This window comes from Drosophila montana, unplaced genomic scaffold (genome assembly GCF_035044405.1).
Source record: "Drosophila montana isolate Dmon_TW-CO22-7 unplaced genomic scaffold, ASM3504440v1 contig_896_1, whole genome shotgun sequence".
NCBI lineage: Eukaryota > Metazoa > Arthropoda > Insecta > Diptera > Drosophilidae > Drosophila > Drosophila montana.
The window spans coordinates 352,826-378,913 of record NW_026999182.1 but is presented as its reverse complement, the minus strand read 5'-3'; the positions used below and the strand labels follow the sequence as shown (position 1 = coordinate 378,913).

General features: G+C 42.0%; 9 protein-coding genes across 11 annotated transcripts; 4 read left to right on the top strand and 5 right to left on the bottom strand.

Annotated features, from left to right (window-relative positions):
* The first annotated feature begins 1 nt into the window (after position 1).
* Trs33 (trafficking protein particle complex subunit Trs33) lies at positions 2-688 on the top strand. The gene is made up of 2 exons (XM_064699220.1): positions 2-161; positions 222-688. Exons 1-2 carry the CDS (start codon positions 93-95, stop codon positions 612-614), a joined length of 462 nt encoding a protein of 153 aa, XP_064555290.1. The 5' UTR covers positions 2-92; the 3' UTR covers positions 615-688.
* LOC135440179 (uncharacterized) lies at positions 595-1,653 on the bottom strand. The gene has a single exon (XM_064699218.1). It carries the CDS (start codon positions 1,311-1,313, stop codon positions 669-671), a length of 645 nt encoding a protein of 214 aa, XP_064555288.1. The 5' UTR covers positions 1,314-1,653; the 3' UTR covers positions 595-668.
* A 146-nt stretch (positions 1,654-1,799) lies between these two features.
* On the bottom strand, positions 1,800-3,400 carry LOC135440174 (zinc finger protein 2). 2 transcript variants are annotated; one of them, XM_064699211.1, is made up of 2 exons: positions 2,959-3,400; positions 1,800-2,901 (listed from the first exon to the last, which is right to left on the bottom strand). In XM_064699211.1, the coding sequence occupies exons 1-2, from the start codon at positions 3,298-3,300 to the stop codon at positions 1,897-1,899; spliced, it is 1,347 nt and encodes a 448-aa protein (XP_064555281.1). In that variant the 5' UTR covers positions 3,301-3,400; the 3' UTR covers positions 1,800-1,896. The 2 variants fall into 2 exon arrangements, with proteins under 2 accessions (XP_064555281.1, XP_064555282.1); XM_064699212.1 differs by having other exon boundaries at positions 2,976-3,135.
* A 167-nt stretch (positions 3,401-3,567) lies between these two features.
* Positions 3,568-5,409, bottom strand: LOC135440173 (NF-kappa-B-repressing factor). Its single transcript, XM_064699210.1, has 5 exons — positions 4,863-5,409; positions 4,360-4,730; positions 4,105-4,301; positions 3,885-4,046; positions 3,568-3,818 (listed from the first exon to the last, which is right to left on the bottom strand). The coding sequence occupies exons 1-5, from the start codon at positions 5,266-5,268 to the stop codon at positions 3,596-3,598; spliced, it is 1,359 nt and encodes a 452-aa protein (XP_064555280.1). The 5' UTR covers positions 5,269-5,409; the 3' UTR covers positions 3,568-3,595.
* An 80-nt stretch (positions 5,410-5,489) lies between these two features.
* Surf4 (Surfeit locus protein 4) lies at positions 5,490-8,710 on the top strand. Its single transcript, XM_064699217.1, has 5 exons — positions 5,490-5,708; positions 7,235-7,498; positions 7,569-7,979; positions 8,039-8,148; positions 8,205-8,710. Exons 1-4 carry the CDS (start codon positions 5,658-5,660, stop codon positions 8,123-8,125), a joined length of 813 nt encoding a protein of 270 aa, XP_064555287.1. The 5' UTR covers positions 5,490-5,657; the 3' UTR covers positions 8,126-8,148; positions 8,205-8,710.
* Positions 8,711-8,791: 81 nt separating this feature from the next.
* On the top strand, positions 8,792-10,014 carry Boh1 (Buddy of Hmr 1). The gene is made up of 2 exons (XM_064699266.1): positions 8,792-8,901; positions 8,973-10,014. Exons 1-2 carry the CDS (start codon positions 8,881-8,883, stop codon positions 9,927-9,929), a joined length of 978 nt encoding a protein of 325 aa, XP_064555336.1. The 5' UTR covers positions 8,792-8,880; the 3' UTR covers positions 9,930-10,014.
* Positions 9,941-11,330, bottom strand: mRpS22 (mitochondrial ribosomal protein S22). Its single transcript, XM_064699265.1, has one exon. The coding sequence runs from the start codon at positions 11,200-11,202 to the stop codon at positions 10,012-10,014; it is 1,191 nt and encodes a 396-aa protein (XP_064555335.1). The 5' UTR covers positions 11,203-11,330; the 3' UTR covers positions 9,941-10,011.
* Positions 11,331-11,429: 99 nt separating this feature from the next.
* Positions 11,430-16,181, top strand: LOC135440215 (uncharacterized). Of its 2 annotated transcripts, none has more exons than XM_064699260.1 (5): positions 11,430-11,754; positions 13,735-14,008; positions 14,073-14,195; positions 14,255-14,416; positions 14,485-16,181. In XM_064699260.1, the coding sequence occupies exons 1-5, from the start codon at positions 11,492-11,494 to the stop codon at positions 15,922-15,924; spliced, it is 2,262 nt and encodes a 753-aa protein (XP_064555330.1). In that variant the 5' UTR covers positions 11,430-11,491; the 3' UTR covers positions 15,925-16,181. The 2 variants fall into 2 exon arrangements, with proteins under 2 accessions (XP_064555330.1, XP_064555329.1); XM_064699259.1 differs by lacking the exon at positions 11,430-11,754 and adding an exon at positions 13,319-13,670.
* Positions 16,166-18,284, bottom strand: mil (milkah). The gene is made up of 6 exons (XM_064699267.1): positions 18,077-18,284; positions 17,843-18,003; positions 17,374-17,497; positions 17,088-17,316; positions 16,621-16,700; positions 16,166-16,559 (listed from the first exon to the last, which is right to left on the bottom strand). Exons 1-6 carry the CDS (start codon positions 18,152-18,154, stop codon positions 16,365-16,367), a joined length of 867 nt encoding a protein of 288 aa, XP_064555337.1. The 5' UTR covers positions 18,155-18,284; the 3' UTR covers positions 16,166-16,364.
* Between the last annotated feature and the right edge of the window lie 7,804 nt (positions 18,285-26,088).

Here is a 26,088-nt window from a genome sequence, read left to right as displayed (position 1 = left end):
CAAAGCTCAACTTTGCCATTCACATGTCAACGTCGCGGTCAGCTGTTGAGTGCGACTAGAATTAATTGAAAATAAACATCTTTGTGTTCATTATGTCGGAGGAAATAGTTTTTGATTGCCTGCATGCAGAAATAGTCAACTACTGCCTAAATAACAGTAAGGTGTGCTTAAAGACAATTAACCTCTTTATTGCCTCGTTATTAAAAATTTCCATTTTGCAGGATCAACACGATCTGGCCACCTTGGAGTATATTGGCTTCACAACCGGCTATCGCCTGATTGAGCGACTCACACGCGATGTCACGCGCTTTAAGGACGAACTGGAGACCATGAAATTTATATGCACCGACTTTTGGACACTGATTTACAAAAAGCAAGTGGACAATTTACGCACCAATAACCACGGTATGTACGTGGTGCAGGACAAGGCATTCCGTTTTCTTACACGCATCTCACCGGGGGCCAAGCAGCTGGAGCAGGCGCCCAAATTTGTGGCCTTTACCTGTGGATTGGTGCGCGGGGCGCTTAGCAATTTGGGCATCAATAGCACAGTTACCGCGGAGGTGCAGACAATACCCGCCTGCAGGTTTCACATAGAGGTCAATAGGAGTTAGATATATTATTCATATTATTATAAATATTATAAACAAAATACATGTGCCGCTAAATTACGGTAGTTTCTCGTAAACAGCCACCAAATTCTGCTCAGTCCAGTTGGTAACCTGATGCAACGCCCATTGGTCGTCGGGTAGTTGCGGCTGCAGCGGATTAGGCTCTGTGTGTATGCCCACTGCAGGCTGTGGGCCTATTAATATTAGCCACTTGCCCTCAAACACACTAAGATATTCTAAAAATGCGCTGCGATTGTTAAAGTAACAGAAAAGCAGAGCACAAGGCGCAACGCCCGAGCAACATTCGCTTAAGAAATGGGCATTCAATTTTGAGCACGCCTCCTCAATGTAGTTTAGTGGTATAAAACTGCGGACCGCATACTTGCTGCGCCACCAGTTTGGATCCCTTTCCAGGCCATAAATGCGTAATCCTTGCTCAGCAACAGCGCCTACCAGCCACTCGAGCAAGCCACTGCCGCAGCCTATGCTCAGCACGCTGCGTATGTCCAGCTCCTTTAGTATTTGATTGAAGTTCTTGAGATCCAGTGCCGTGGGCCATACCCAGAGTATCTTACGCTTTAGCTCCCGTTCCAGGGTGTTGCCCAGAGCAAGTAATTTGCGCCAGTTGGGCTTGGCTGCAGCTGCTTCGGTTAGGCAATAGATCGCACGCAGCGCCTCAAGTTCCGTTTCATCGTTCCACATATTGAATACTGCTTGGATAATATTATTATATTATTTGCTCATTATGGGGTGCGCAGACCCTTGGCATTGACGTAGTCCCAACAAGCAAACACACTTAACTTTGTAGTATCGACGATTAAATACTCTGGCAAACATAATGTTCTGACAGGAGCTATATGGCATATAAGTCTCATTTCGATGGAAATTGCCGAGTTTTGTTAAGGTATCTTGAAGTGTTTGTTCTACGAGAACTCACTTATCGACGCACTGTTCCTATGACAGCTGTCTTATATGGTACCTACAACAAATGAACGAAGCTATTTAAAATTTCATCATATAGCTTAAAAACTAGACTAGTTTGCATGGAAACAGCCCAACGGACTTGACTACATAGCGCTATATGCGCTAAACATTTTGATACAAATTTATAATACCCTTGGATAGGGTATCATGTGGCAAGCGGCCAGCGTTTCATTTAGCTATATATAAATAAGTGTGTCGAGCCGATCTCGTTGTAAAATGCTTTTCGCATGCTTTATGTCAATAAGGCATTTGACATCTTGTTTGGGGTCTAAATGGGCCTTAAACTGTTTACTAATACTATTTAATTGGTATGCTCGTTTTCGTAGGAGTACTTGAAGTTCTTGCGCCAATGCCTGAAGTTGGAGCTGCCCTGCCCAGCCACGCGTTGATGTTGCGGCTGGGTGTGATGCGTCACTTGCTGCTCATTAGCCACTGTCTCCGTTTCGTCCATGTCCAGACCGTTGCTCAGCTCATTGGAGTACTCCTCGTTGTCCAAATCTAATATGATTTTGCGATAAAGTTTGACATTCTCTTTTTGCGTTTTGTCTTGCATCGGCACTGCAGCAGGCGGTGGCTTTTCCGGCTCCAGCTCGGGCTGAGATACGGGCACCATAACTGGCTCTACATTTCCTACGCTCTTGATGACGCTGTTGTAGCGCAGATTTTGCACAGATGTCTCTGCTGGGGCTGACGTGACCGGATCGCTTGGCTCAGCGTCTATAACTTGAACACCTGCCTCAAACTGTACGCCCGGATGCATGGAGCGTAGATGCCGCAGCATATTGTCCCGCCGATTGACGGTGACCTCGCATTGCATGCAACGGTACTGCTGCATGGCCGTGTGCTGCTTGATGTGCCGCGTCAATGTATCCGCATCATTGAAAGTCTTGTTGCACTGGGAACAGGCACGGCGTGGACGCTTGCTGTGACGTTTCTGATGCAGTCGGAGCGTGGACGGGCGCAGGAAAGATTTATTACACACGCTACAGCTGTGCCGTGCGGTGTTTTGATCATGTTTCAGCTGGTGCTGCTTAAGGTTGGCCTTGGTTAGATAGTGCTTACAGCAGGTAGCACATTTGTGGGGCAAGCTGTCGCCACTGTGCAACGCTGCGTGCGCCGTCAGTGCACTTTGGCTGCGGAATAATCTTGGGCAATTTTGGCAACTAAATGCAGGCAAATTGTGGGCGCGCATGTGGCGCTGCAAAAGAAACTGCTGCTTAAAGGATTTGTTGCAAATAGAGCAGCTGTAGCTGGAATTGCCATGGCTGTTCTGGTGGTACTTCAGATGCGAGCGTGTGGCAAAGCGCTGTAGTTACAGATAAAATTATCAGAGATTAAATTGCGTTTTCGGTCTGCAACTTACGCGTGGACATTGCGTACAGTGGAACTTCTTGAGCTGCTCATTACCGCAGGCGCGATGATAATATTGTTGTGTGCGACTGCGAAAGGACTTGTTGCACACGGTGCAATGGTAGCCCTGTGTGGTGCTGACTATATGGTTAGCGGTGGTGTGCGCTATCGCTTTCACTATGGTCACTGGCTGCTCCGGAGGACCTGCTTCTGGTATATCCCTTGTTATCTTGCACTCAGAACAATCGGATACATCTGCCAGCAAACACAGACGGCATTTACTGTGGCCGCAGCTGTCAGTGACCAGGCGATTCTGTCCAGTTGCTTCGCAGTTGCAACGAGGACACTTGCTCATTCTCTCGGCTAACAAGCAAATTGTATCTTTAATAGAAATAGAACAAAGATGCGCTTACACAAATGCATCTCTTGTTGCATTATGCTTCTTCTATATTGCCATTCAAACAGCTACGCCGCGCTTGTATTCACTGGGAAACGTAAACAACTAAATGCAACTTGTTTGGAATTCAAAGTTATAAAATACTTAAAATGTATTTTTTCTCTCTTTTCAACTTAAATACTATGTGCTGAAATTGGTTTATATAGACCAATATACATAAGCTTGAAACCGAACAAAATTTTTCTATTTTGAACTATTCCATTATATTTTCCAAATCCAGCGCGGCCACATTACCTGGAAACAGATGCGCCTTCTGCATGGGCACCTGTACAAAATAACGTTCGCAGAACTTGGTGTTGCGTCGGGTGAGCACTTCGCTGAGTATTATATTATAGCTGATTTTTTTAGTTATAAGCAAGCGTCGAGATTCACCAGTACCGTAGCTGTTGGAGCGCAGTCCAAATTTGCCGGCAATCCTAAACATACAACATACAGAACATAATAAGCTGCCAGTTGCAATAAGTTTGAAGAATTTCGCTTACTGATGAAACGTGGCGCGTTCCTCCTTGGAGAAGGTGGGCTCAAATTGCATGTCGCGCATATCCTCCGAATTGACATAGTTCTCTATAAGCTTGCGATAATCGGCCAGATTGCCTCGTGGATCGTTGGAGCCCAAGCCCATGCGATTGTTTTTTAACAGGTAACTAAAAATTATTCAGATAATTGAATGAAGACAGCCAGGTTAAGGCAGGCCACACCTACCCCACGGGCTCCTCGCGTCCCTGCTTTTGGCGCCCCAAGCCACCGCCAGTCCAGCCCATCAAACGCATCATATGATAGCCCTTATTGCTTGCATCTAGCTTGGCGTCGCACAGATTGTCAGCCGACTCCTTGGTGACATTTATATTTACGCCATTTTTGCTTTTCTCGACCTTGATGGTCTCGCGCGCTGCATTCAACTGAGAAAAATTTTATAATGTTAAGCTACAACACGCTAATCTTTCGGGTATTGCCTACCTTTATGCTGTAGCAGTGCGTTTGCAGCAGCAGCACTGCCTGCTTATATGCGGCCAGTTTGGCCGCCTTTGGATTCTCGCCCCTGCCGCTGGCTATGACCTCGTCGTTTATTAGTATATCTGCTGTCTTGGACATATCGTCCGTTTGAGTTTCGCTTAGGCGCTCATCGTATTTCATTTTTGCTATGTTGCACGCGTTGCGCAAGCAACTGCGTCCGCCCGCAAGATATATAATAAGATTTCCAAAGCGCAGGCCTTCAAAAAGATTCAGTGGCTCACCGCCGCCGAAGCACAGGCGATTTTGGGTGGCGCTGGATGTTTGGATTTGGCGCTCCTGCAGTGAATGTGGTGGTCTGTTGGCAGCGGCACGCCCTAGTTGTTTGGAATATGTAATCAGCTTTTGTGGTTTCAGGCTCATATATATTTACGAGTAATATAACACATTTTCATCCGTCCTTAATTGTACTGTACATATTTAATGCTATTATTTGTTGTTCCTTCTACCTTTGGCCCGCTGTTCGGCTGCATCCGATGCGGAGACAAATGTGCGCTTCAGGCGTTGCTCACGATTTTTGCGAAACTTCTCGGCAATATCTCTGGACAGCTCCGCCACTAATTGCATGGTTTCCGCTGGATATTTGCAGCCCATGAACTCCATGTTGATGAACGTTTGTGCTAGACACACCAATCGATCCTCATCAAAGCGATCTTTGTGCGCAAGCATAAAGTCACGGCGCAGCTCCCAGTGCTCCTCGCTCTCGTACTCAGTTCTATAGGCTTCCACATCCCAGTCGGTTGAAAATTCCGCGTTTTGCATGTTTTTTTTCGTCTTACTTATCTTCGTACGACATTGTTTTGAGGTGCTGGGCTTTTCATCTTCAACCTTTTGTCGCTTAACTACTGTAGCCATTTGTCAGTGTGCTTAACTTAATCTTTAATATATATATATATTGTATATCTTTATTTATTTTGTTTTAAATAAAAAAAAATCTTTAAAATAAAAAAGATCTGGCACGCTGTGCTGTACTGCACGATAACAATGTCAATTAATCGCCAGTCTCAGATAATCGCAACCATATTGTTATCGATAACAATTTGCCCATCTGGCTCTCTCTGCCAGCCTTGTGTGCCCGTGTTGTGTGTTTTTTGATTTTTCTGGTTTTTGTTAATTTTAATTTCGTGAACCAAGTGACGATAAACGCTACGTGTGTCTTAAAACTAAACGTGAATGCTGCAAGCTTCGACGTCGTCCTGGAATAACGCATAAACAGCACAGCAGGAGCAGCAGCTGCCGCCAATATGAGCATACCCAACGAATATATTGCAAAAACGGAAGATGTGGCCGAACAGGTAATTCTCTTAGGATCATAAGCTGTGAAAGTTGTAAATTATGTTGCTGCAGCCATTGGGGGACCATTTGCAATTGGTCTAATCAACATTTTCGGCTGACCAACTGGAAATATACTCGATGTCACTTAAAGTAAAAGCAATAGAAAACTGCCAACGTCATCCAAACGCGGCAAAGTTCGAAGCTCAATTGCAGCACCAGTGGCTGGCAAAGAGTGCTCCAAAGTGGTTTCCTGCTGGCTTAGGTTTGTCCACTATCAACTAACTCACAATTTCGGTAGCTACATAGGTGGAATGCAGCTGGCAGCTAGGAATTATATCTAATTGGCAATTGCTGAGAATACGCCATACGCTCTGAATGTATATGTGTGCGAGCATGTGTGTGTGCGTGTGTGCGTGACTGTTTAGTCCATACTAGTGAAAGTGGTGAGAGTGAGCGGCATAAATGTTGCGTCGTCCATCTCGAACTAGGCGAGTTCCGTAATAAGTTTAGGAAAAGAAAATCTGGCAGCCCGCTTGAAGACTTATATACATACGATATAATAAGTGTGTGTGTGTGAGCGCATGTTTCAATATTTAAATTATGCATTGAGCGATCGCTTGAGCTAGGCATGAAAACCCGTTACACGCCAGAAGAGATACAGAGATAGCGCCTCATATAAAATATAACGCGGAAGAGCAGCTGAGCGACACGTCATGCCCCGCCACTGTCTTGCCAAATCAACAGTGTCTTGTCAAAAAAAGCCACGCTCCAGCATGTTGTAAATTTCTAGGCCCTTATCACAATCAACTTAAGTGGACGCTTCCCTATCGATGTTTCAATAACATTTAAACTCCCACTCCCATTAACTTATCAAATGCTTTTGCCGGCGTACGCAAATATTTCATACATCTCTGAAAAATACACTAAAAGAAAAGTATACATAATTGTACATGAAAGAGAAAATGTGCTTGGGGTGTTAAAGGAATCAGAGTAAAACAAATTCAATCCAAATTGATGCAAGAAAAAAAAATATTCGAATATTTCATCATATAAAACCAGTTAACGAACGCATGGTGCTCAGAGATAATTCTAATTGGCGTAAAATTCGAATGTCTAATGCAAAATTCTTGAATATCTTTAAAAAAAATGCTAATTTAAGGCGCCAATTTTGATATCTGTAGATTTAAAATCTCTGAATTTACTTAACAATAGTGTTGTAAAAAACTTTTACAATAGAGCAAAGAAGGTGTATTAAAAGTATTAATTAAAATAAAATGTATTTTTCTTTTGAATTAAACCGTTTTTTAGAACTGCTTTTGTCAAAGCGTTTTCTATGGCTAATAATGTCGCAATTTTTCTCAGTGTATTGATCAGGGAAAAATGGCTGGGCAAATCTATTGCTTAGCATAATTTATTTTACTGTTCAAACCTCATTTTACAGCACTATCGTAAGCACACACACACACAGACACTCACGTAAATAGATTATGCCCTCGAAAATCTGTTATCAATTAACTTGCTGTTATTATTTGTATTCAAATTTTAGGTTATCAAGCGCGGCAAATATGTGCTACCAACTGTTGCACGGCTATGTCTCATTGCCACTTTCTTCGAGGATGGCCTGCGCATGTATTTCCAATGGAACGAACAGCGTGAATACATGGACATGAGCTGGGGCTGCGGCAAGTTTCTGGCCACCGTTTTCGTGCTCACCAATCTGTTTGGCCAACTGGGCGGCTGTGGTATGGTTATGGCTAGATTCAAGGTCGACATTGCGGTCGGTCTGCTATTTTTCATTGTGGTGCTACAGGTGAGAGCAATGAATTATATATTATTTGTGGCTTGTATATAATCATAATCCGTCTTTTTTATTTTTGTAGACAATAGCCTATTCCATACTGTGGGACTTTCAGTTCTTGCTACGCAACTTTGCTCTCATCGGAGCTCTGCTGCTGGTGCTTGCCGAAGCCCGGATCGAGGGGCGCAGCTTATTTGCGGGCGTGCCATCTCTGGGCGACAACAAACCCAAGAACTTTATGCAGTTGGCCGGCCGCATACTGTTGGCATTCATGTTCATCACGCTCATCCGTTTCGAGTTAAGCGTGTGGAATATTATTCAGGATATAATTGGATCCACCCTGATGGTACTCGTTGTGCTGGGCTACAAGACAAAGCTCTCAGCGTTAATTCTGGTGGCGCTGCTTACTGCTCTCAATTTGTATCACAATGCCTGGTGGACTATTCCGTCATACAAACCGCTCAGGGATTTCTTGAAATATGACTTTTTCCAGGTAAGTCTCTTTAGATTAGATTCAAACATTTTGTGTGCTTATGTGTATACGTATTACAGACACTCTCGGTCATCGGTGGCTTGCTCATGATTGTATCCTTGGGCCCCGGTGGCGTATCCATGGATGAGCACAAGAAGAAGTGGTAGAGCGTCTAGAAATTCGCTGAAAAGTAAACAAACAAAAACTTGACTTTTATTGCGATTAACTCTTAATGAGAACATTTAGTTAGAATTACCATAAAATGGAACAACAGGAGCAGAACAGCACAACAACACATAAACAGAAAAAAATATGAGATAATAAACTTGACTTATTGATAAATTCAAAAGGGACTTCCGCAATATCCAGGCTTTACCTTTACGGCCCACCAATTAACATTCGCGCACGTTCAACTACAAACTTTTCGTATACATATAAGACATTTCGTTTTGTACATAAAATACGGCGATTTTATGCCCCAAATGAGAGACATTAACTGATTTTATATTCATTATATTCTGTCCACGCATATATTTTGCAGTCTTTTTTTATTTTTACCTTGTACGCCCTCAATTTATAAGTTGTAATATTTTTTGTGTTTGCGTTTGTTGTTTGATAAGAAGTTCGGATTATGATAGTGGTGTATAAAATATGATGATGATTGTACCAATTGACGATGATTTGTTTCTTTCGTTTATAAGCAAAAGTGTACTAGAATTAAATTGTAACGTTTTAATAAACAACTAAAATTACATATTGATTGAATAACTTTTGAAAAATGCGCCAAATTCATTTAGCTCTTTTCTGTTATTTTTTGTCGATTGCTGGTGATGACCAGGGATGGTTAATAATCGTTACAGCAGGCTGTGAATGCCGCTTATCGATTTCGATATCGACAGCTGTCAAGAATTTCAGCGGCAAGATGCAACATTTCCAAGCAAAGGTGTTAATTTTCATATACAACTGATATTTAAACAAAACACTCACAGTAGCATGTATATATTGATCGCCTAGGTAACGCCCATAGTTGTGCCCGTTTACGAGTTGCCCGAGTACGTCTGCGTTGAAACCTGCTGCATCACACAGCAGTTTGCCAAGGAACATAATATTAAAGGGATTTCAAAAATTAGCAAAAATATTGCGGCTTTGTGGGCGATTGATAATTATAAGCCGACACTGAAAGAGCAACGAATCATGCCCACAACAGAAAGCGTTAAGCAGGATAACAGCGTGCCCCGACGCATGCGAGAAATACAAACGGAGACGATATCCACAGAAGATGTGGGCATACAATGCAAGCGGGACGATGACGAAGAAGATGACGAAGCGTGGATTGAGCCGCAGCCGTCGACAGGTCCGGATAAACAAAACATGGAGCAGGAGGGCAAATTTCTATCTTATGTGAGTCAACACACCAGCATGTTTCCCAATGGCATGCTCGAGTGCCTGATCTGCGGCGAGGTGGCTAACTATCTGCTGGAGCATCAGCGGCACATGGCGATGCACTATGGACCCCGTGCTCTATGCTTCAGCTGCGGCAAGCTGATCATGCATCAGCATTTGATCGGTCAGCATGGCTACAGTTGCACGGCGCGTCCCCATGCCCGCAGCCGACCACAGATCCATATGCAATGTCCACATCTGCATTGCAGTTTTATGGTCGCCTCAAAGCGACAGCTGCGGCGGCATCTGAAGAAGCATCTGGACGTTAAAGCCTATCATTGCCTGCAGTGCCGCAAAAGCTTTAGCTCGTCCGCACAATTTCTGGTGCATCGCATGCTGGTCTCCGCCTGCAGCAAAGCCAAACACATATATCTGGGCAAGAGTGCGCGACAGGCGCATGTCAAAGCCCAGGTACATCGTTGCACCATTTGCCTGAAGCGTTTCAGCAATGCGTTTCGTTGTGTCCTCCACAAGCGCCGCTGTGTCCTGCAGCATCATAAGCGTCTACGCCGACTCCTAACGCAATGATTAACCAAGAATTTTCCTAATTTATATTTTATTTTTATTGCATAACAACATTAATAAAAAATATATGTTTATATATGCGCTCTTATGACGCTTGTACGCCGTGCGCCTTCTTTAAGCCTCGATACAGCTGCAGCTTCTCCAGGTTAACCTCCTTGAGCGTCTGCACGGCCAACTCCAACTGCACCTTCTTCAGTGCATGCTTGCTGCCAATATATTGTTCGATGAACTTCAGGCTGAGATCATCGGCGGCGAAATCCTGCTCCGTTTTGCCAATGGCCGTTTGGATTTCATGTTCAATGGCATTTTCCGCTGGCTTTTTCAAGCAGCTGAGCAGCTCGGCAAGCGCCCGTTGTGCGGGAGTTGGCTTCAGTGCCTCCAACTGGCTGAGAATTGGCTTATAATCCATGGGCACTTGGTGTATCTTGTAGCTGAGCGCAATTAGCTCAACAGCATTGTGAAGATAATCCCGGCGTATCATGTCGTAGAGTAGATCGTCAATGCAGCGATGCCAGGCGTAGAAGAAGGCCATCGGTCCAAAGTGGCGGGTGGAGCGCAGCAAATCGAATTCTTTGGACTCATTTAGATGTGCAAAGACTTTGGCCGAAAAGTTATGGAACTCTGCCTCATAGGGCTCATATTGCACCGTCAGGCGATCCAGCACGAACTCATATTTGTGATCATCCAAACAACGCTGCAGCAGCTCATCGTGGGTGAACATACGCGGGGTATAGGATCGGCGGCCCTCCAATGGAAAATATAATTGATTCATGCGTTTCCGAGTTTCCAATGGGGCATAGGCTAAGGTTCCGTCCGCATCTCGCACCACAATTTTGCGTTCCGAATTACGCAGACCAAACGTGATGTCTGTGAAAACGTATTTAGTGTCGGCAAAATCCTTTAGCGCCGGATCCTTGGATATAATGTGCTCAGTGTCCCGCTTGATCTGAACAACCGGCGGCATTTGTAGTAATTTCTTTGCCTTTTCAATGGTCTGTACAAACTCCTTTTCTAGTTGTGCGGTGGTCATGAATTTCGTCTCCGTGCTGTTGTCCGGGACGGTGCGCTTCCGGAAAACCTTCTCCAGCTGCAGTTGCGTCATGGACTGAAGGAGGCGCTGCGTTTCGGCATCTGTGAACAGCGGTTGGGGATCTTTATCGTATTGGAAGCTGGCATTCTTTTGAGCCGCATCAGCCATGGGGCGTCGCGTCTGCTCGACACCCAGCTGGAGTCTTTGCTGAGCATTTAGTTTCCGTAGTTGCCTTAAAATTAACATTTTTATTTGAATAAACCTGCAAAGAACCAAAGCCAAAACACACGACCTAATAACCTGCGCTGCTTGCAGTGCTGTAAAGCGTCATAGCAACGCCACTATCCAGCACTGTCAACTATCGATGAATTTAACTATCGTGATGCTTAATAACAGCTGTTTGTGTGTCCCTGGGAATAGCAAATGAAAAATACTTTTGGCAGGTTTGACTTTTTTGTTAGCTGCCGTTTTTATTTCGGCAAAAACTGAGTTTTTTTCCAAGAAAAAAAATTTGGCTTGCCGCGCATTAAGCAATATGAATAGTGTACATAACGCTTTTGTTGCGGCGCAAAAGCGACGCTTGTCCGAATGCGAGCTTAAGCAAACGGACGCGCCCCAACCGCTGCAGGAGCAACCGGAGCCGAAGCAGCGCAGAACCGAGCTGCAGCAACAGCAGCCGCTGCAGCAGCAGCAGGAGGAGAAGCAGCCACAAAAGTATCATCTGCTGAGCTTCTGCAATGAGCTGCTCTATGAGATATTTAAGTATCTGGACTCGGCGTCCATAATGGCGGTGATGCAGTGAGTGGGGTGCTCCTTATAACAATCGACAACAATTTAACTTAATCTCCTTTGTCTTGGTTAGCTGCTCGCCGCGCTTTGAGACGTTGCTTTTGGATCATCGCTTCTGGCACAATATTGATCTCAGTAATGCGCCGCTGCCGTTGGGCATATTGGAGGAGATACTGGGACGTGCTACAGAGAAGACGCACACTATTAAAATCTGTGGGCCACCCTCATCGCAGCATGTTGCCGGCGAGTTTAAGCAATTCACATGCACTCTGACCTCGGTGTTTCCCAAGGTGGCCACACAGTTGAAGGTCCTGGAGCTGCAGGGCGTCAGCCTAGACTTTGAATGTGTGCGTAGCTCTGTGAATCGTTCAAATTATATATATTATTTAACCTGCAATCTTAAACAGATACATATATCGGAATTTCCAGCCTCGTTGAAGCGTTTAACACTCAAGGATTGCAGCGTAAAGGTTGGAGATCATGCCAAGAGCATATTTAATACAATAGAAGAGCAATTGGTTGTCTTGGAGGTAGTTGTGGGCGACCCCAAGTGGAGTCAGACCTTATTAAAACGCAAATTTTTTCTAATAGGACCTGAGCATTGAGGATAACAATTGGTTTGAGCCGTCCTACATCATAGCGCTCTCGAAGCTGCCCTCGCTGCGCCGACTCAGCCTAAAGGGCTGCCAAATGGTGTGCAAATTAGTGCCCTATGGCACCTTGGCGGCACGCTTTGGCTTTCAAAAGTTGGAGGTTTGCTTTGAGCTATATATAGTAGTGTTTATATACAGTCCTAAAACCTCACCTATTACCTTGAATAGGTGCTCGATTTGCGTCTGACGCCCGTTAACGAATCAGATCTGCAGTGCTTTAGAGCCATAAAGGGGCTCAGGGAACTGTTGCCGGATTCGATACCGTACCGGTGTCCAATCATGCAATTCGCACAACAATTTCGCCTTTCGAATTTCGCAGACCAAAGGTGATGTCTGTAAAAATGTATTTGATGTCGGCAAAATCCTTCATCGCCGGTTCCTTGATCTGAATAACCGGCGGCATTTGTAGTAATTTCTTTGCCTTTTCAATGGTCTGAACCAACTACTTTTCAAGTTGTGTGGTAGTCATGATTTTCGTTACCGTGCTGTTGTCCGGTACGGTGCGCTTCCGGAAAACCTCCTCCAGCTGCAGTTGCGTCATGGACTGAAGCAGGCGCTGCGTTTCGGCATCTGTGAACAGCGGTTGGGGATCTTTATCGTATTGGAAGCTGGCATTCTTTTGAGCCGCATCAGCCATGGGGCGTCGCGTCTGCTCCACACCCAGCTGGAGTCTTTGCTGAGCATTTAGTTTCCGTAGTTGCCTTATAATTAACATTTATATTTGAATAAACCTGCAAAGAACCAAAGCCACAACAAACGACCTAATAACCTGCGCTGCTTGCAGTGCTGTAAAGCGTCATAGCAACGCCACTATGCAGCACTGTCAACTATCGATGAATTTAACTATCGTGCTGCTTAATAACAGCTGTTTGTGTGTCCCTGGGAATAGCAAATGAAAAATACTTTTGGTAGGTTTGACGTTTTTTTTAGCTGCCGTTTTTTTTTATTTCGGCAAAAAGTTGAGTTTTTTTCCAAGAAAAAAAATTTGGCTTGCCGCGCATTAAGCAATATGAATAGTGTACATAACGCTTTTGTTGCGGCGCAAAAGCGACGCTTGTCCGAATGCGAGCTTAAGCAAACGGACGCGCCCCAACCGCTGCAGGAGCAACCGGAGCCGAAGCAGCGCAGAACCGAGCTGCAGCAACAGCAGCCGCTGCAGCAGCAGCAGGAGGAGAAGCAGCCACAAAAGTATCATCTGCTGAGCTTCTGCAATGAGCTGCTCTATGAGATATTTAAGTATCTGGACTCGGCGTCCATAATGGCGGTGATGCAGTGAGTGGGGTGCTCCTTATAACAATCGACAACAATTTAACTTAATCTCCTTTGTCTTGGTTAGCTGCTCGCCGCGCTTTGAGACTTTGCTTTTGGATCATCGCTTCTGGCACAATATTGATCTCAGCAATGCGCCGCTGCCGTTGGGCATATTGGAGGAGATACTGGGACGTGCTACAGAGAAGACGCACACCATTAAAATCTGTGGGCCACCATCTTCGCAGCATGTTGCCGGCGAGTTTAAGCAATTCACATGCACTCTGACCTCGGTGTTTCCCAAGGTGGCCACACAGTTGAAGGTCCTGGAGCTGCAGGGTGTCAGCCTGGACTTTGAATATGTGCGTAGCTCTGTGAATTGCTAAAAATATGTATATGTATTATTTAACCTGTTATCTTACACAGATACATATATCGGAATTTCCAGCCTCGCTGAAACGTTTAACGCTTAAGGATTGCAGCGTAAAGGTTGGAGATCATGTCAAGAGCATATTTCATACAATAGAAAAGCAATTGGTTGACTTGGAGGTAGTTGTGGGCGACCAATTGGAATCAGGCTTTATTAATACGGAATTTTTTTCTAACAGGATCTGAGCATTGAGGATAACAATTGGTTTGAACCATACTACATCATGGCGCTCTCGAAGCTGCCCTCGCTGCGCCGACTCAGCCTAAAGGGCTGCCAAATGATGTGCAAATTTGTGCCCTATGGCAGCATGGCGGCACGCTTTGGCTTTCAAAAGTTGGAGGTTTGCTTTGAGCTATATATAGTAGTGTTTATATACAGTCCTAAAACCTCACCTATTACCTTAAACAGGTGCTCGATTTGCGTCTGACGCCCATTAACAACTCAGATCTTCAGTGCTTTAGCGCCATTGAGGGGCTCAGGGAACTGCTGCTGGAGTCGCCACCGTTTCTGCCACCGGAGCCAACATTGCCAGCAAGATCAACCAATGGCAACGTCAATCCTGGCAGCGAGGAACCCAATTCTCCAATCCCAGATCCACTCAAAATGTTAAACGATGATGAGCCATCGACATCGCGCGCGGCCATGGAGCATTTACGTGCCTGCAAAATAGCCCAGAGTCAAGAGTCGACAACCGATGCTCCAAAGCCAGCTAGCGATACATTTACCTCGGATAATTGCAACCTTAGAAGGGAGGCGGACGATGCTAATCGTTCCAACAGCACAACAAAGCGCAGTGGCGGCTGTGCTTCGTCAGGATCCGATGATGAGGACACATCATCGACATCTGCGTCCTCCTCCGATAAATCAGATAGTGCGGCAGCGCACAGCAATGAGCATAGCTCCGATGCGGATGGCAATGGGGGTATACAGTCACCGCTTGTGGTTATCGCGCTTCCTAGTGTGGCACGCGAGCAGTCGCCAGCGCCCGCAGAGAACGCCGAAAATCCTGGGCCGGCCGAACATGCAGCTGCAACAGAAGCAGCATCTCCGCGAGCCTACATCTATGTACAGGAAGGTGCACCTGCTGATGCCCAGCGACCAGCAATGGCTTCTTTTTTGCAGCAGATGGTTGATCAGATACATACACTTCGTGGCAATCAGCCGGCGCACAGTCGTTTTTTGCCGCGTCGCGATCAGGTCATCTATATGAATCCACAGGCCATGGCCGAGCCATTGCTGGTCATGCAATCGCGACGTCATCGCACGCATCCACGCGGAAATTTTGAGCAGGTTGTGCATCATCCGATGTTCTGGAACATGCTGGATCCGCTGGACAGAGACTATGCACGTCGGCAGCGCAGATGCCAACCGGTTAGTCCGCTACCGCCGCAAGGCTATGTCTCGGATCGGGCCATTTATAGTTTTGGCCGTGCCGCCAATCCTGTACAGCCAGAGGTCGTGTGGATACGCAACTCGAATCGTTCGCCAAACAATCGGCTCGAACGCATTCAGCTACGCAATTATCCGCATATCACAAACTATACGCTGGAGCATCTGCTGCAGTGCTCGCCAAATCTGGTCTATATCGATGTGAGTGGCACGAGCATAACGCTCCTGGGCTTGCGCAACTTTAAGAAGCTGAAGCCAAACTGTGAGGTAATTGCAACGCATTTAACAATGGATGAGCAGCCGGAACAGACAGAGACTGAAGAGGTCGTTATATCGGAGCCAGAAACGGAAGAACTAGCAGCCAACGTGAATCTCAGCATTGACAATGATGACCAGCAACCGAATCAGCTTGAGCCCGAACATCAGCCCCAACCACACGCCCAACCCGACGAGTCTTAGATTTTTTATCTATGCATGATAAAGCCCCACCCTTATTCCTGTAATCCTTTTTGAATGTTCCATGCTTGATGGCGCTTTGATCAGCCAACGGCATCGCCATTTGGGTAGCTATATGTGTCTGTGGCACCTGCTGCTCTGGCGCTGAGTTATTTAGTATTATGTTTGGAACATATATATATATATATATGGCCGCTTAACCGAATGTATAAAACTAATTGTTAAGCAATTAAACGATAAACCATTTTGGAATTGACAAACTGATGAAATGTTTATTTGGTAGCCGTGAAAGTGGATAAAACAATTGTTCAGTTTCGCTTTCTGAAACGCAATTAGGAAACTTGTTTCAAAACGTCGGTGGAAAATTTGTGGAAACTCAATTCTCAGTTAACTAGTGTTTAAAAATTTCTTTTTTTTTTTGGTGGGTGGGGCGGGGCGTTGGTTTACTTGTCGTTTTCATTGTTGGAAGACTCCTCCTCCTCCTCAACATCCGAGTCGTCCTCGCTATCCTCAGTCTCGGTGTCCGAAGCATCTGTGCTCTGGCAATCGGCTATTTCACCAGTAAAGAATATCACGGCTTTGGGTATGACGCGCTCCTTTAAATAGAAGCCCAGCTCAAAGTCGTTCTGAAGTATAGCCTGCCGATAATATAATTAATATTACACATCTTAACTTCTAATTACAGCAAATGCGGCTTACGTTGATGTCACAAAAATTGGGATCTTCGGGATCATCCGGCAGAGTGGGTGGCGTAAAGAAGTCAAAGAATGACGGTTGATCTGCAGTAAAATAAGATAGAATAGTTATATTGCAGACTTATAGCAAATTGATATATTTCTGAACTAGTAAGGGTCTGCTGAGCTTTATCAAGATATCTTGACTGTTTCCAAGAGAGAGCTATATGGGATATAGTATTCCGATGTTGAATAAACTCGTATTAACTATGGTCAAGATATTTTGAGAAAGCAGCTATATATTATAGTATTCCGATTCAGTTGTGTCAGACATATGTTGAAGATATCTTCAGAAATCAGGAATTGACCGACAAAAATGGCTATATAGACTCGGCTGAAGATAAGCAATATTATGGGATTTGATTGCTAGAGCATATATAGCTAGCAATATACTACCCTCTGCAAGAATGTAAAGTATCCAATAAAACTAACCATTTTTCTCACGCTCCAAGGACTGTTTCCAATCGATGTGACAACCCTCGCATTTGACAATCTCGGCGCCGTCATAGGACAAAGGATCCTCCGTGTCGGGCACACAATTTAATATATAGGTCTTGGTGAGTACACGATTCTTGAAGTAATCGTTTTTCTCAAAAGTAAATTCAATTACAAACTTGACGGTGTCATCGTTATAATGCTTGGTTCGTATATCGCACAGGTGCTACGAAATAGAGAAATCTTAAATTGCCTTGTCTTTATTGGATTTTGAAACATTTACCGATAATATTTTCTCATCCTCCTTGCCAATGAATTCGGTATAGGAGGCTTTAAGCACCTTTAGCCAAAAGTTGGCCACATTCTCACTGGAAGTGGCATCGCCGTGATTTTGTTTCTTGAACTCACTGAGCAATTAAAAATTTAGTTATTATCATGGCAGCAAAACGGGTTTTGGACGAACCGGTTCAAACAAAACCAAACCAAATTGAACCGATTCATTTGCCTTGGCTCAAAATAATTTGATTTATGCTTGAACCGATTAATTTAGCTTGGCTCAAAATTGTTTTTCAAAGCTTTAGTATTTTGCGATTGCGCGATATAAAAAGGTGCTTATATAATATATTAAAACTTGATGAACCAAAGTTCAAACTGAATCTTTGGGTAGGACTAAAGATTGGTTCGAACCGCAACGCGGAATATTTATTTTGGTTTTTGGCCGTAGCATTTCCTACATATAGATTAATGCTTACTCGAGTATCTTTTTGCGCTTGTCAAATATCTCGTTATGTTTTTGCTCGTAAATTTTTTCCATATTGTAAATTTCACGCTGCATCTTGACATCCAGATTGATGGTATCCAGATATAGCTGCTTAAGTTCACCAATAATTTTCTTTTCATCCTCTGTAAATTCCTAAAAAAAACCAAACATTTTCATATGTTATGTTCCCAGTTGAATATCAGCCCGCCTCGGCAAATTTTCTCACATTCTTTTCAGCTTTAACGATCTGCTGCGGCACATTGACCTTTAGCTTGGTGGTATTACGGGAGCGTAGTGGTTCCATATTTGTCTAAGTAATTTGTTTAGATGTTTATCAAATAAATGTTGGCACGAATTTTCGTTTATTATTAAAAATTTTTACAATATTCTATATCTGACGGGAATGTATTGTGAGCTGTTGTAGCACAAATGATTTTATAATGTGTCCTTAAAGTTCTGACAACCAAGTTGACACAAAAATCATCGCTCACTGAACATGTTTCGTTTAGCTTTAAAACTAAATTATATTTTGGTGCATTATTAACATTTTTTTAAATCAATACAATGCTATAAAAACGCTTTTTAGGGCTGATCTTTTCTGTGTCTATTAATTTTATTATTTCACATCTGTATATTACTCAAAAATAGACAGTCCCGACTTCATAAGGTATATAGATGCTATCTTCTCTATATATAAAACTATTTGTCCTGACTGACTGACTGACTGAGTGATTGGTGATCAACGCACAGCCCAAACCGTAAGAGCTAGGAAGCTGAAATTTTCACTGTAGCTACCTTATGTGATGTAGGTGTACGTTAAGACGGGGTTTCGGGAAATTCCACCCGCAAGTGTGGAAAAATCGCGAAAAACTTTTTTGTTTACCATCCGATCGGCCTCAAACTTATTTTCAAAGATCTTTGTTCAAATTCATTTGTCTCACACTTTTCGAAAAATCCAATCCTCCTTGGTGGAAATGGAGGTCAAAGATTTGGTGGGTGACGTTTCGCACTCAAATTTATTTCCAAGGATCTATATGAAAAATCATTTGAGACGTGTTTCACATTTTTCGCAAAACAAAAGCTACCTTGGTAAAAGTGCGATTTAAACCATTTTTTTAAACTAACAAGGGCGAAAACCTCTGATTCATTATTCACGGGCATGTCCTTAGTGGGAAGGAAAAATCTAAAATTTTTAATACAAAACGTTCCACGGGCAAGGCCGTGCAATACCCGCTAGTATAGATATATATATATATATATCCGTCCTTTCTTCTGTCTGTATCACCACATCAAGAGAGTAAGAGATCTGGACATGTAGGTATACCAAATGAAGATTACGTTACATCGATATCTATAAGGTATTTCCAAATTATCCGCTATACATAAAGCTTTTGAGAGAATAATAATATCTCAACTGCAACATTTACGTAGTTCTACAACCACTTACTTTCTCTAGAACCCAAAAGGTTCTTTTCCGAAATTCATTTTCTAAACGTATTCTGGTGACTTCCGGTGTTCCTCAAGGTTGTTATCTTGGCCCGCTACTCTTTACTCTTTTCATTAACGGCCTTCCTTCGATACTGTCTCACTCTCGAGTACTAATGTATGCTTGCATATTGCATATAAAAATATGGCACCATGTTATGTTTTACAAGCCGACATTAATGCGTTTCAGGCTTGGTGTCTAGCCAACCTCTTAAACTTAAACTGCTCCAAATGTAAAGAAATGACTTTCTATAGAAGCCCTTCTCAATTGGTTTCTTACATTCTTGATAGCTTAACGCTTGAGCGTGTTAACAGTACTTCTAATGAAGTTAATGATCTAGGTGTCATCCTTGATCATAAACTTAAATTCGACTCTCATGTTAAGACCGTGGTCAATAAGGCCAGAACTGTTTTGGGTTCCATCAAGCGATGGTCGAAGGAGTTTGACGATCCGTAATCGACAAAAACACTTTATATATGTTTGGTACGACCTATACTTGAGTGAGGCATACTCAAGTATCTGGTCACCACAATACGCTATCCATCAAGACAGAATTGAATCCGAATCAGAAACAATTCTTGTTGTTTGCCCTTCGTGGTTTAAATGGGGATCCTCGAGTGCGGTTACCGTCTTACTCCAGCAGACTTTTGATGATTACCCTTCCTTCTTTAATTAATCGTAGAACCACGCTGGGTGTAATATTTATCCATAAATTAATTACCGGTGAAATCGACTCTTCTGTGGTGACTAGACAATTAAATTTCTCTATCCCTACTAGACTAATAATACACCATTATCGCTTCCATTTTGCTCAACTAATTATTTTCGGTTTTCGCGCGAAAAAAAAAAAAAATAAAATAAATATTGATATCATGGAGAAAATAGATGCATCAACAGTCGAGTGGAACTTGCCATATCTATATCTATATCTATATCTATATCTATATCTATATCTATATCTATATCTATATCTATATCTATATCTATATCTATATCTATATCTATATCTATATCTATATCTATATCTATATCTATATCTATATCTATATCTATATCTATATCTATATCTATATCTATATCTATATCTATATCTATATCTATATCTATATCTATATCTATATCTATATCTATATCTATATCTATATCTATATCTATATCTATATCTATATCTATATCTATATCTATATCTATATCTATATCTATATCTATATCTATATCTATATCTATATCTATATCTATATCTATATCTATATCTATATCTATATCTATATCTATATCTATATCTATATCTATATCTATATCTATATCTATATCTATATCTATATCTATATCTATATCTATATCTATATCTATATCTATATCTCTATCTATATCTATATCTATATCTATATCTATATCTATATCTATATCTATATCTATATCTATATCTATATCTATATCTATATCTATATCTATATCTATATCTATATCTATATCTATATCTATATCTATATCTATATCTATATCTATATCTATATCTATATCCCAGTCCGTTCGTCTATTTATATTACCGCATCAATTCAAGAGACTGGGAGCTGGAAATGTGGGTATACCAAATGAAGATTACGTCAAATTGTTATTGATACATATTGATACACCGGAGACAATAGTAGCTAGTAAATTTAACATGTGGGTACCATACAAAGCTCAAATTAGTTTCAACTTTTCGATATCTGGCAGAACTTACCCAAAATCGATAAGTATCGATGATTAGTACCTGCTTTTCAGCCTATTTCGGAGATAACTCTTGAGATACCAGACTTAGCCTATAACATCGAGTATAGTAATCACATATAAAGACTAAAAAGCATACTAGAGTGATAAAGCTTTCATATATGCTATATAGATCCATTTGAATGTGGTTCTTAAAAACACTCAAACTCATCGAAGAATATCTAAAAGAGTTTCTGTTATTTTCTCAAAATAAATGTTTTTTTTATTTAAATTTATGTTCTTTAGTTAAAGATTAAGTGGACTCTGAACTATTGTCCTATGTTTTAAACAAAAAATAGAATTTTTTTGTATTGTATATGTTCATGAAAAGTATTGCTCTGTGTATGCTCTGTATTTCTTTAACTCTTTTTTTTTGTTTTTTACTCAGAGGTTCCCCTTTTTTCCGGCGTATATTTTAGCGCCTATTAAAATGCTGGCCATGTTTATTGGCAATTTAACGCACATTTAATTTTTGGTTTTTTAAACTTTTCATTTGGCATGCAATTAAGTGCCTGTGGCCCGGTTTGTCTTGCCTTTGGAGGCGGCCATCCGCGTGGGCGGGGGGAGGGGGGGCGGTTTGTTGTAATGTGGATGGATTTTCTTGTATGCAAATCACGTGCTGGTGTTGTTCAAGGGTTCTGAAAGCTGGTTCCATTTACGAGTTTGTTAAATGAGCCGCACAGTAGAAGGCAGCCAGCTGCCTCAGTTGGCAGCTGCCTCATGAGGCAAGTTTTATAATGTGACAGGCTTAGCGCCATATGCCAGGGCCAGGGAGAAGTTTTGGAACCGCTGCTTCGTCGCGTATACAAACATTTGAAAATGAAATTATGAGTGGGCAGCGCACTGGACACAAAAAGTGTAAACAAATTTGGCCAAGCGGAAACCGAGGCAGACACACACACAACCGTGTGTGAATTTGTGTGTGTGTGTTTGCTAACAAATACATATGGAATAACATGTACGCATGTCCGGCGCCTGGGCGCGCTCGGAACCAGCCCAGCGGACACTGCGGACAGCGTCGTGAGTTCGTCACATTTGATATTATTAAATTTTTTCTAAATACCTTGGGGAAATTAAAAAAGAAATCATAAAGCAAATACAACAAGAAAGCACGACTATCTTTGGCACGCCGAAGCCTAAATACTCTAGCCGACAAATGGCTTAAGGATTTGTGCAGATAAGTAAGGGGAATGGTTAAGCTCATGATTGCCGAATTTAGTAAGGAATTCTTAAAATTCAAAATTGTTTATTTTATAAACAAAATTTTTCGACTGATTCTTTCTGGAGAGCCATATGATATAAGTCCTTGCTCATATATAAGGAGCACAGAGCAAAAACTAAATCCCGGGTTTGCTCAAGACATTCTAAAATATATAAAAAACTTTATACAAAATTTAATTTTCGATGGATCCTTCTCATGGTGGCTAAGGCTATTGTAATAATTTCTTATTATTGGGCAATTATTACTGCAAACTCAAGTAAAAGAGCCTGGGTTCTTGCTTTGATTTGTTATATATTATACAACTTTCTACCCCTAAATTTACATCTATCAAATATATTCCGATAAATCCAAGGAGTCTTTCCCAAATGTGTTTTATTTTGAACCAAACAACTTTTTTCCCCTTAAGGTTTTCTTGTTTTTGGTAGGCTCGTTTTATTCAAGGTTCGGTTCATGGAAAAAAAAGAAGCAATTCCAGGTTTGAACCGTTTTGGCTTAAACCCTTTGCAGCCTGAGTTATTATAGCTTTAAACTGATAGACTACAAGAAAATGTATTAAAACCTTAAATGTCAAAAATTGAGCTTTAACGTCTAAATGCCTAAGGCAAAATTTGACCTTCAAATCTGTCAAATTCTTTTATTTATTTTAGGCAATATAAAGGTTCAAATACAGTCCATGTCGACTTAAAAATTCGCTATGACCTGAAATATGGAATCATTTTTCCCACAAATTTTGAAAATATACGACTTTACAAAAAAGCTAGGCTTACCTAAAATGTAGGCAAAGTGTGCTTACCTAAAATAATATTATTTTTATTTATTTTTTATAAACTAAAGTTTTTATATAAATAGAGAGAGCGACAGACGGACCTGGTTAAAGGATAATTATCCGCTTTATGGCGTCGGCCGTGTCCGTCCCTTTGTGTAACGCACTCTATCGGCAAATTATAATACCCTCTAGAAGGGTATAAAAAGCTGTTGACGTTGACATGAATGGATGATGACCGGCCGCAATGACAGAATGCACTTAAAGCCTGGCTTTTTAAAGCTGCGCCCCAGTTTGGGCCCGATTTTCAATTAACATTTTCGGGCCACTCAATTAGCAGGTGCATAAGTAATATGACATCGTCAGCGCGTCAACACAGTTTGAATTTAATTAAAACGAAAATTAGTGAAAACCCAGAGCCAGAGCAACAGTTACATGGCTGGGGATTAGAGCTGGGCTACGGGAGAAAAGTGCATGTCTGCAGAAAATCGAATCAGCCGCTCAGCCTGGGCCAGGGCCAACTTGTGTGCAGAGGTTGGAGCATGACAGAGGGGGGGGGGGGAAGGAGTAGATTTTAAGCAAAAGGTAGCTGGCAGCAATCTTCTACGCCAAAAATGTACAACAAAAGCATAAGACGAAGTGCAGCATTTGATGATGAAACGATGTGTTAATTAAGGTCATAATAATTCAACCTAAATTGAAAACTTGCCCCGGCAATGCCTGTGTGTCAGCTTGAGAGTGTGCAACGTCCCACACCTGCACTGGCTATGCCACTGGCTGTGGCAGTGGCAGCAGCTATCGTCCAACAGTTTTGCCGTACAGTTGCCCCAGCTTTCAGCTAAGCTGATTGCAACAAATTATTTTGCACCTTGGCTGAACTTTCCTAACGCTGGCGTTGATAAACGAATTTTGTTAGTTTACTTTTGCTTATTTTAATGCTAAGGGTGCACGGCGCCACGCTGTGGCATCCACACAGCCATCCTCGGTGTGGCATCGTGGCATCTGATGTGGTCCAGTTGCTCACTACGTCTCTCCGTCTGTCTGTCGACTTGGGCATTGCTGCTTTTGGATTTTGCATACATCGCTTGGTTTACTGCATCTTACAAGCTGCAGCTGTTGTTGTGTCTGCCCAGAGATAGTACGATACCTGAGCAGGAGAGATTTAAGTGTATAAGTATTTCGCTTACTGTTTAATTATGCTATAGTGTATATAAGCGTCAATCCCCTAATAACTAATAATGTTCTTTATTTTTACTAACTTCAAGTTCTTACTTTCTCGAACCAAGCTCTATTCTCATTCCTGTCTCGTCTAATCGTGAGAGGATTGCTTAACTCAGTATTCAGTTTTGTTTAAACTAAGATCTATTTATAGTTTTACTTGCCAGCTGTAATTTATATTAATTTATTTGTAAATCTATCCTCAGTTTCTTGAATATAAGACTGAAAAAAGGGGTGATACCGATTGCGACCCTCTATCTATTATCCGAGGGTAGGCATGTTCTATAGATAAATAACTTTTACTCATTACTAAAATTTATAAATATTTTTTTTTGTGAATCAATTTTCAGCAAAGTGTGAAACACCCCTCAAAATTAATTTGAATAAAGTTCTTAGAAAGTGAGCTTGAGACTGATGGAACGGTAAGCAAAACAGTTTCATATGAACGTTTTCCACGGTTTTTTCACACTTGCGGGTGAAATTTACCAAAACTCTGTCTTAACCTGCACTTATTTCACATAAGCCAACTATAAATTAAATTTAAGCTTCCTAGCTCTTACCGTTTGGACTGTGCGTTGAGCACCAATCAATTAGTCAAAAAAAATATTTGTATATATATATGTTTTTTTCTTAAAACACGGTAGTAAATAATATACATCGTATATATATCAGCCAGTTATATATGATATGATATATGAAAGATATCATATATGATATGTATGATATGGATATATGAAAGAGTATACCAGATTTGCCCTAAAACGTGGTATTATTTTATATATATAGTTTTTTTGTAACTTTTTTTCTAGTGTAGCTGTCCGTAGTTGTTGAAATTTTTGAAAGTTGCTTTTGGACTTGGCTAAAGTGGCGAATTGTGTTGACTATTAAATGTTATTAGTTTAGAAAAGAGCAATATTGTGTAGTACTTAAAACTTGCATAATATCTTGGACTCATTTGCATATTAAAGAATTGGCTTAGTCGGTCATTGCTCAAAGAGAATTGGCGGCGGCAGCAGCAGCTCTCGAGATTGTTCATAATTATCCCGCACACACAGGCCAAATACAGCATAAGTACAGGCTGTGTATATGTGTGTGTGTGCATGTACCTGGTACTCTAATTCGAACGCTATTCATATCCGTGCACACATACACACACACGCACATACACACGGAAAGGCGCATACAGCGTTATCCTTGCCAGCCGCAGGTTAGGTTCTGCCGCGCTTCCTTTCTACATGCGAACGCGAGCTACATGAAAAGTTTTTACTAATTTACATTCATTACACACATTTGCAATAAAACTAGGAGCCCAACTCGACTCAATACACACACCCACACACACACACACACACACATATTCACCCACACAAAGTGAGAAGTGCTACATACAACTACATTGACATTTTACATGCTTCATTAGCGTGTAAGCGCGGTAATAATGAAATTTCCTTATGGCTGCATTTTCAACTTCATATATGGGTTCCCTACGATCCGTGGCTAAGTCGGGCTCGGGCTTGGGCTTGGGCTTGCGCTTGGGTTTGGGTTCGGGCTGCTGCTGCATGCTATATTGATGCAAAGTTTTGCGCCAGTTGCAAAAACTTGAGGCGTTGTTCCACGTAGCTAACCACAATTTATGTTGCTTGTGGCAAGCAAATACAACTATAACAACAACAACAGCAAGTAATTGGAAGTGCTCAACTAGCAGTTACCCTGCAAGTTGAAGCAACGTAGCTGCTATCAGTAAGACACACGCCGCAAGCTGTGCTTTTTCTTTGTCAAGAAGTAAGAGTTGGCTGT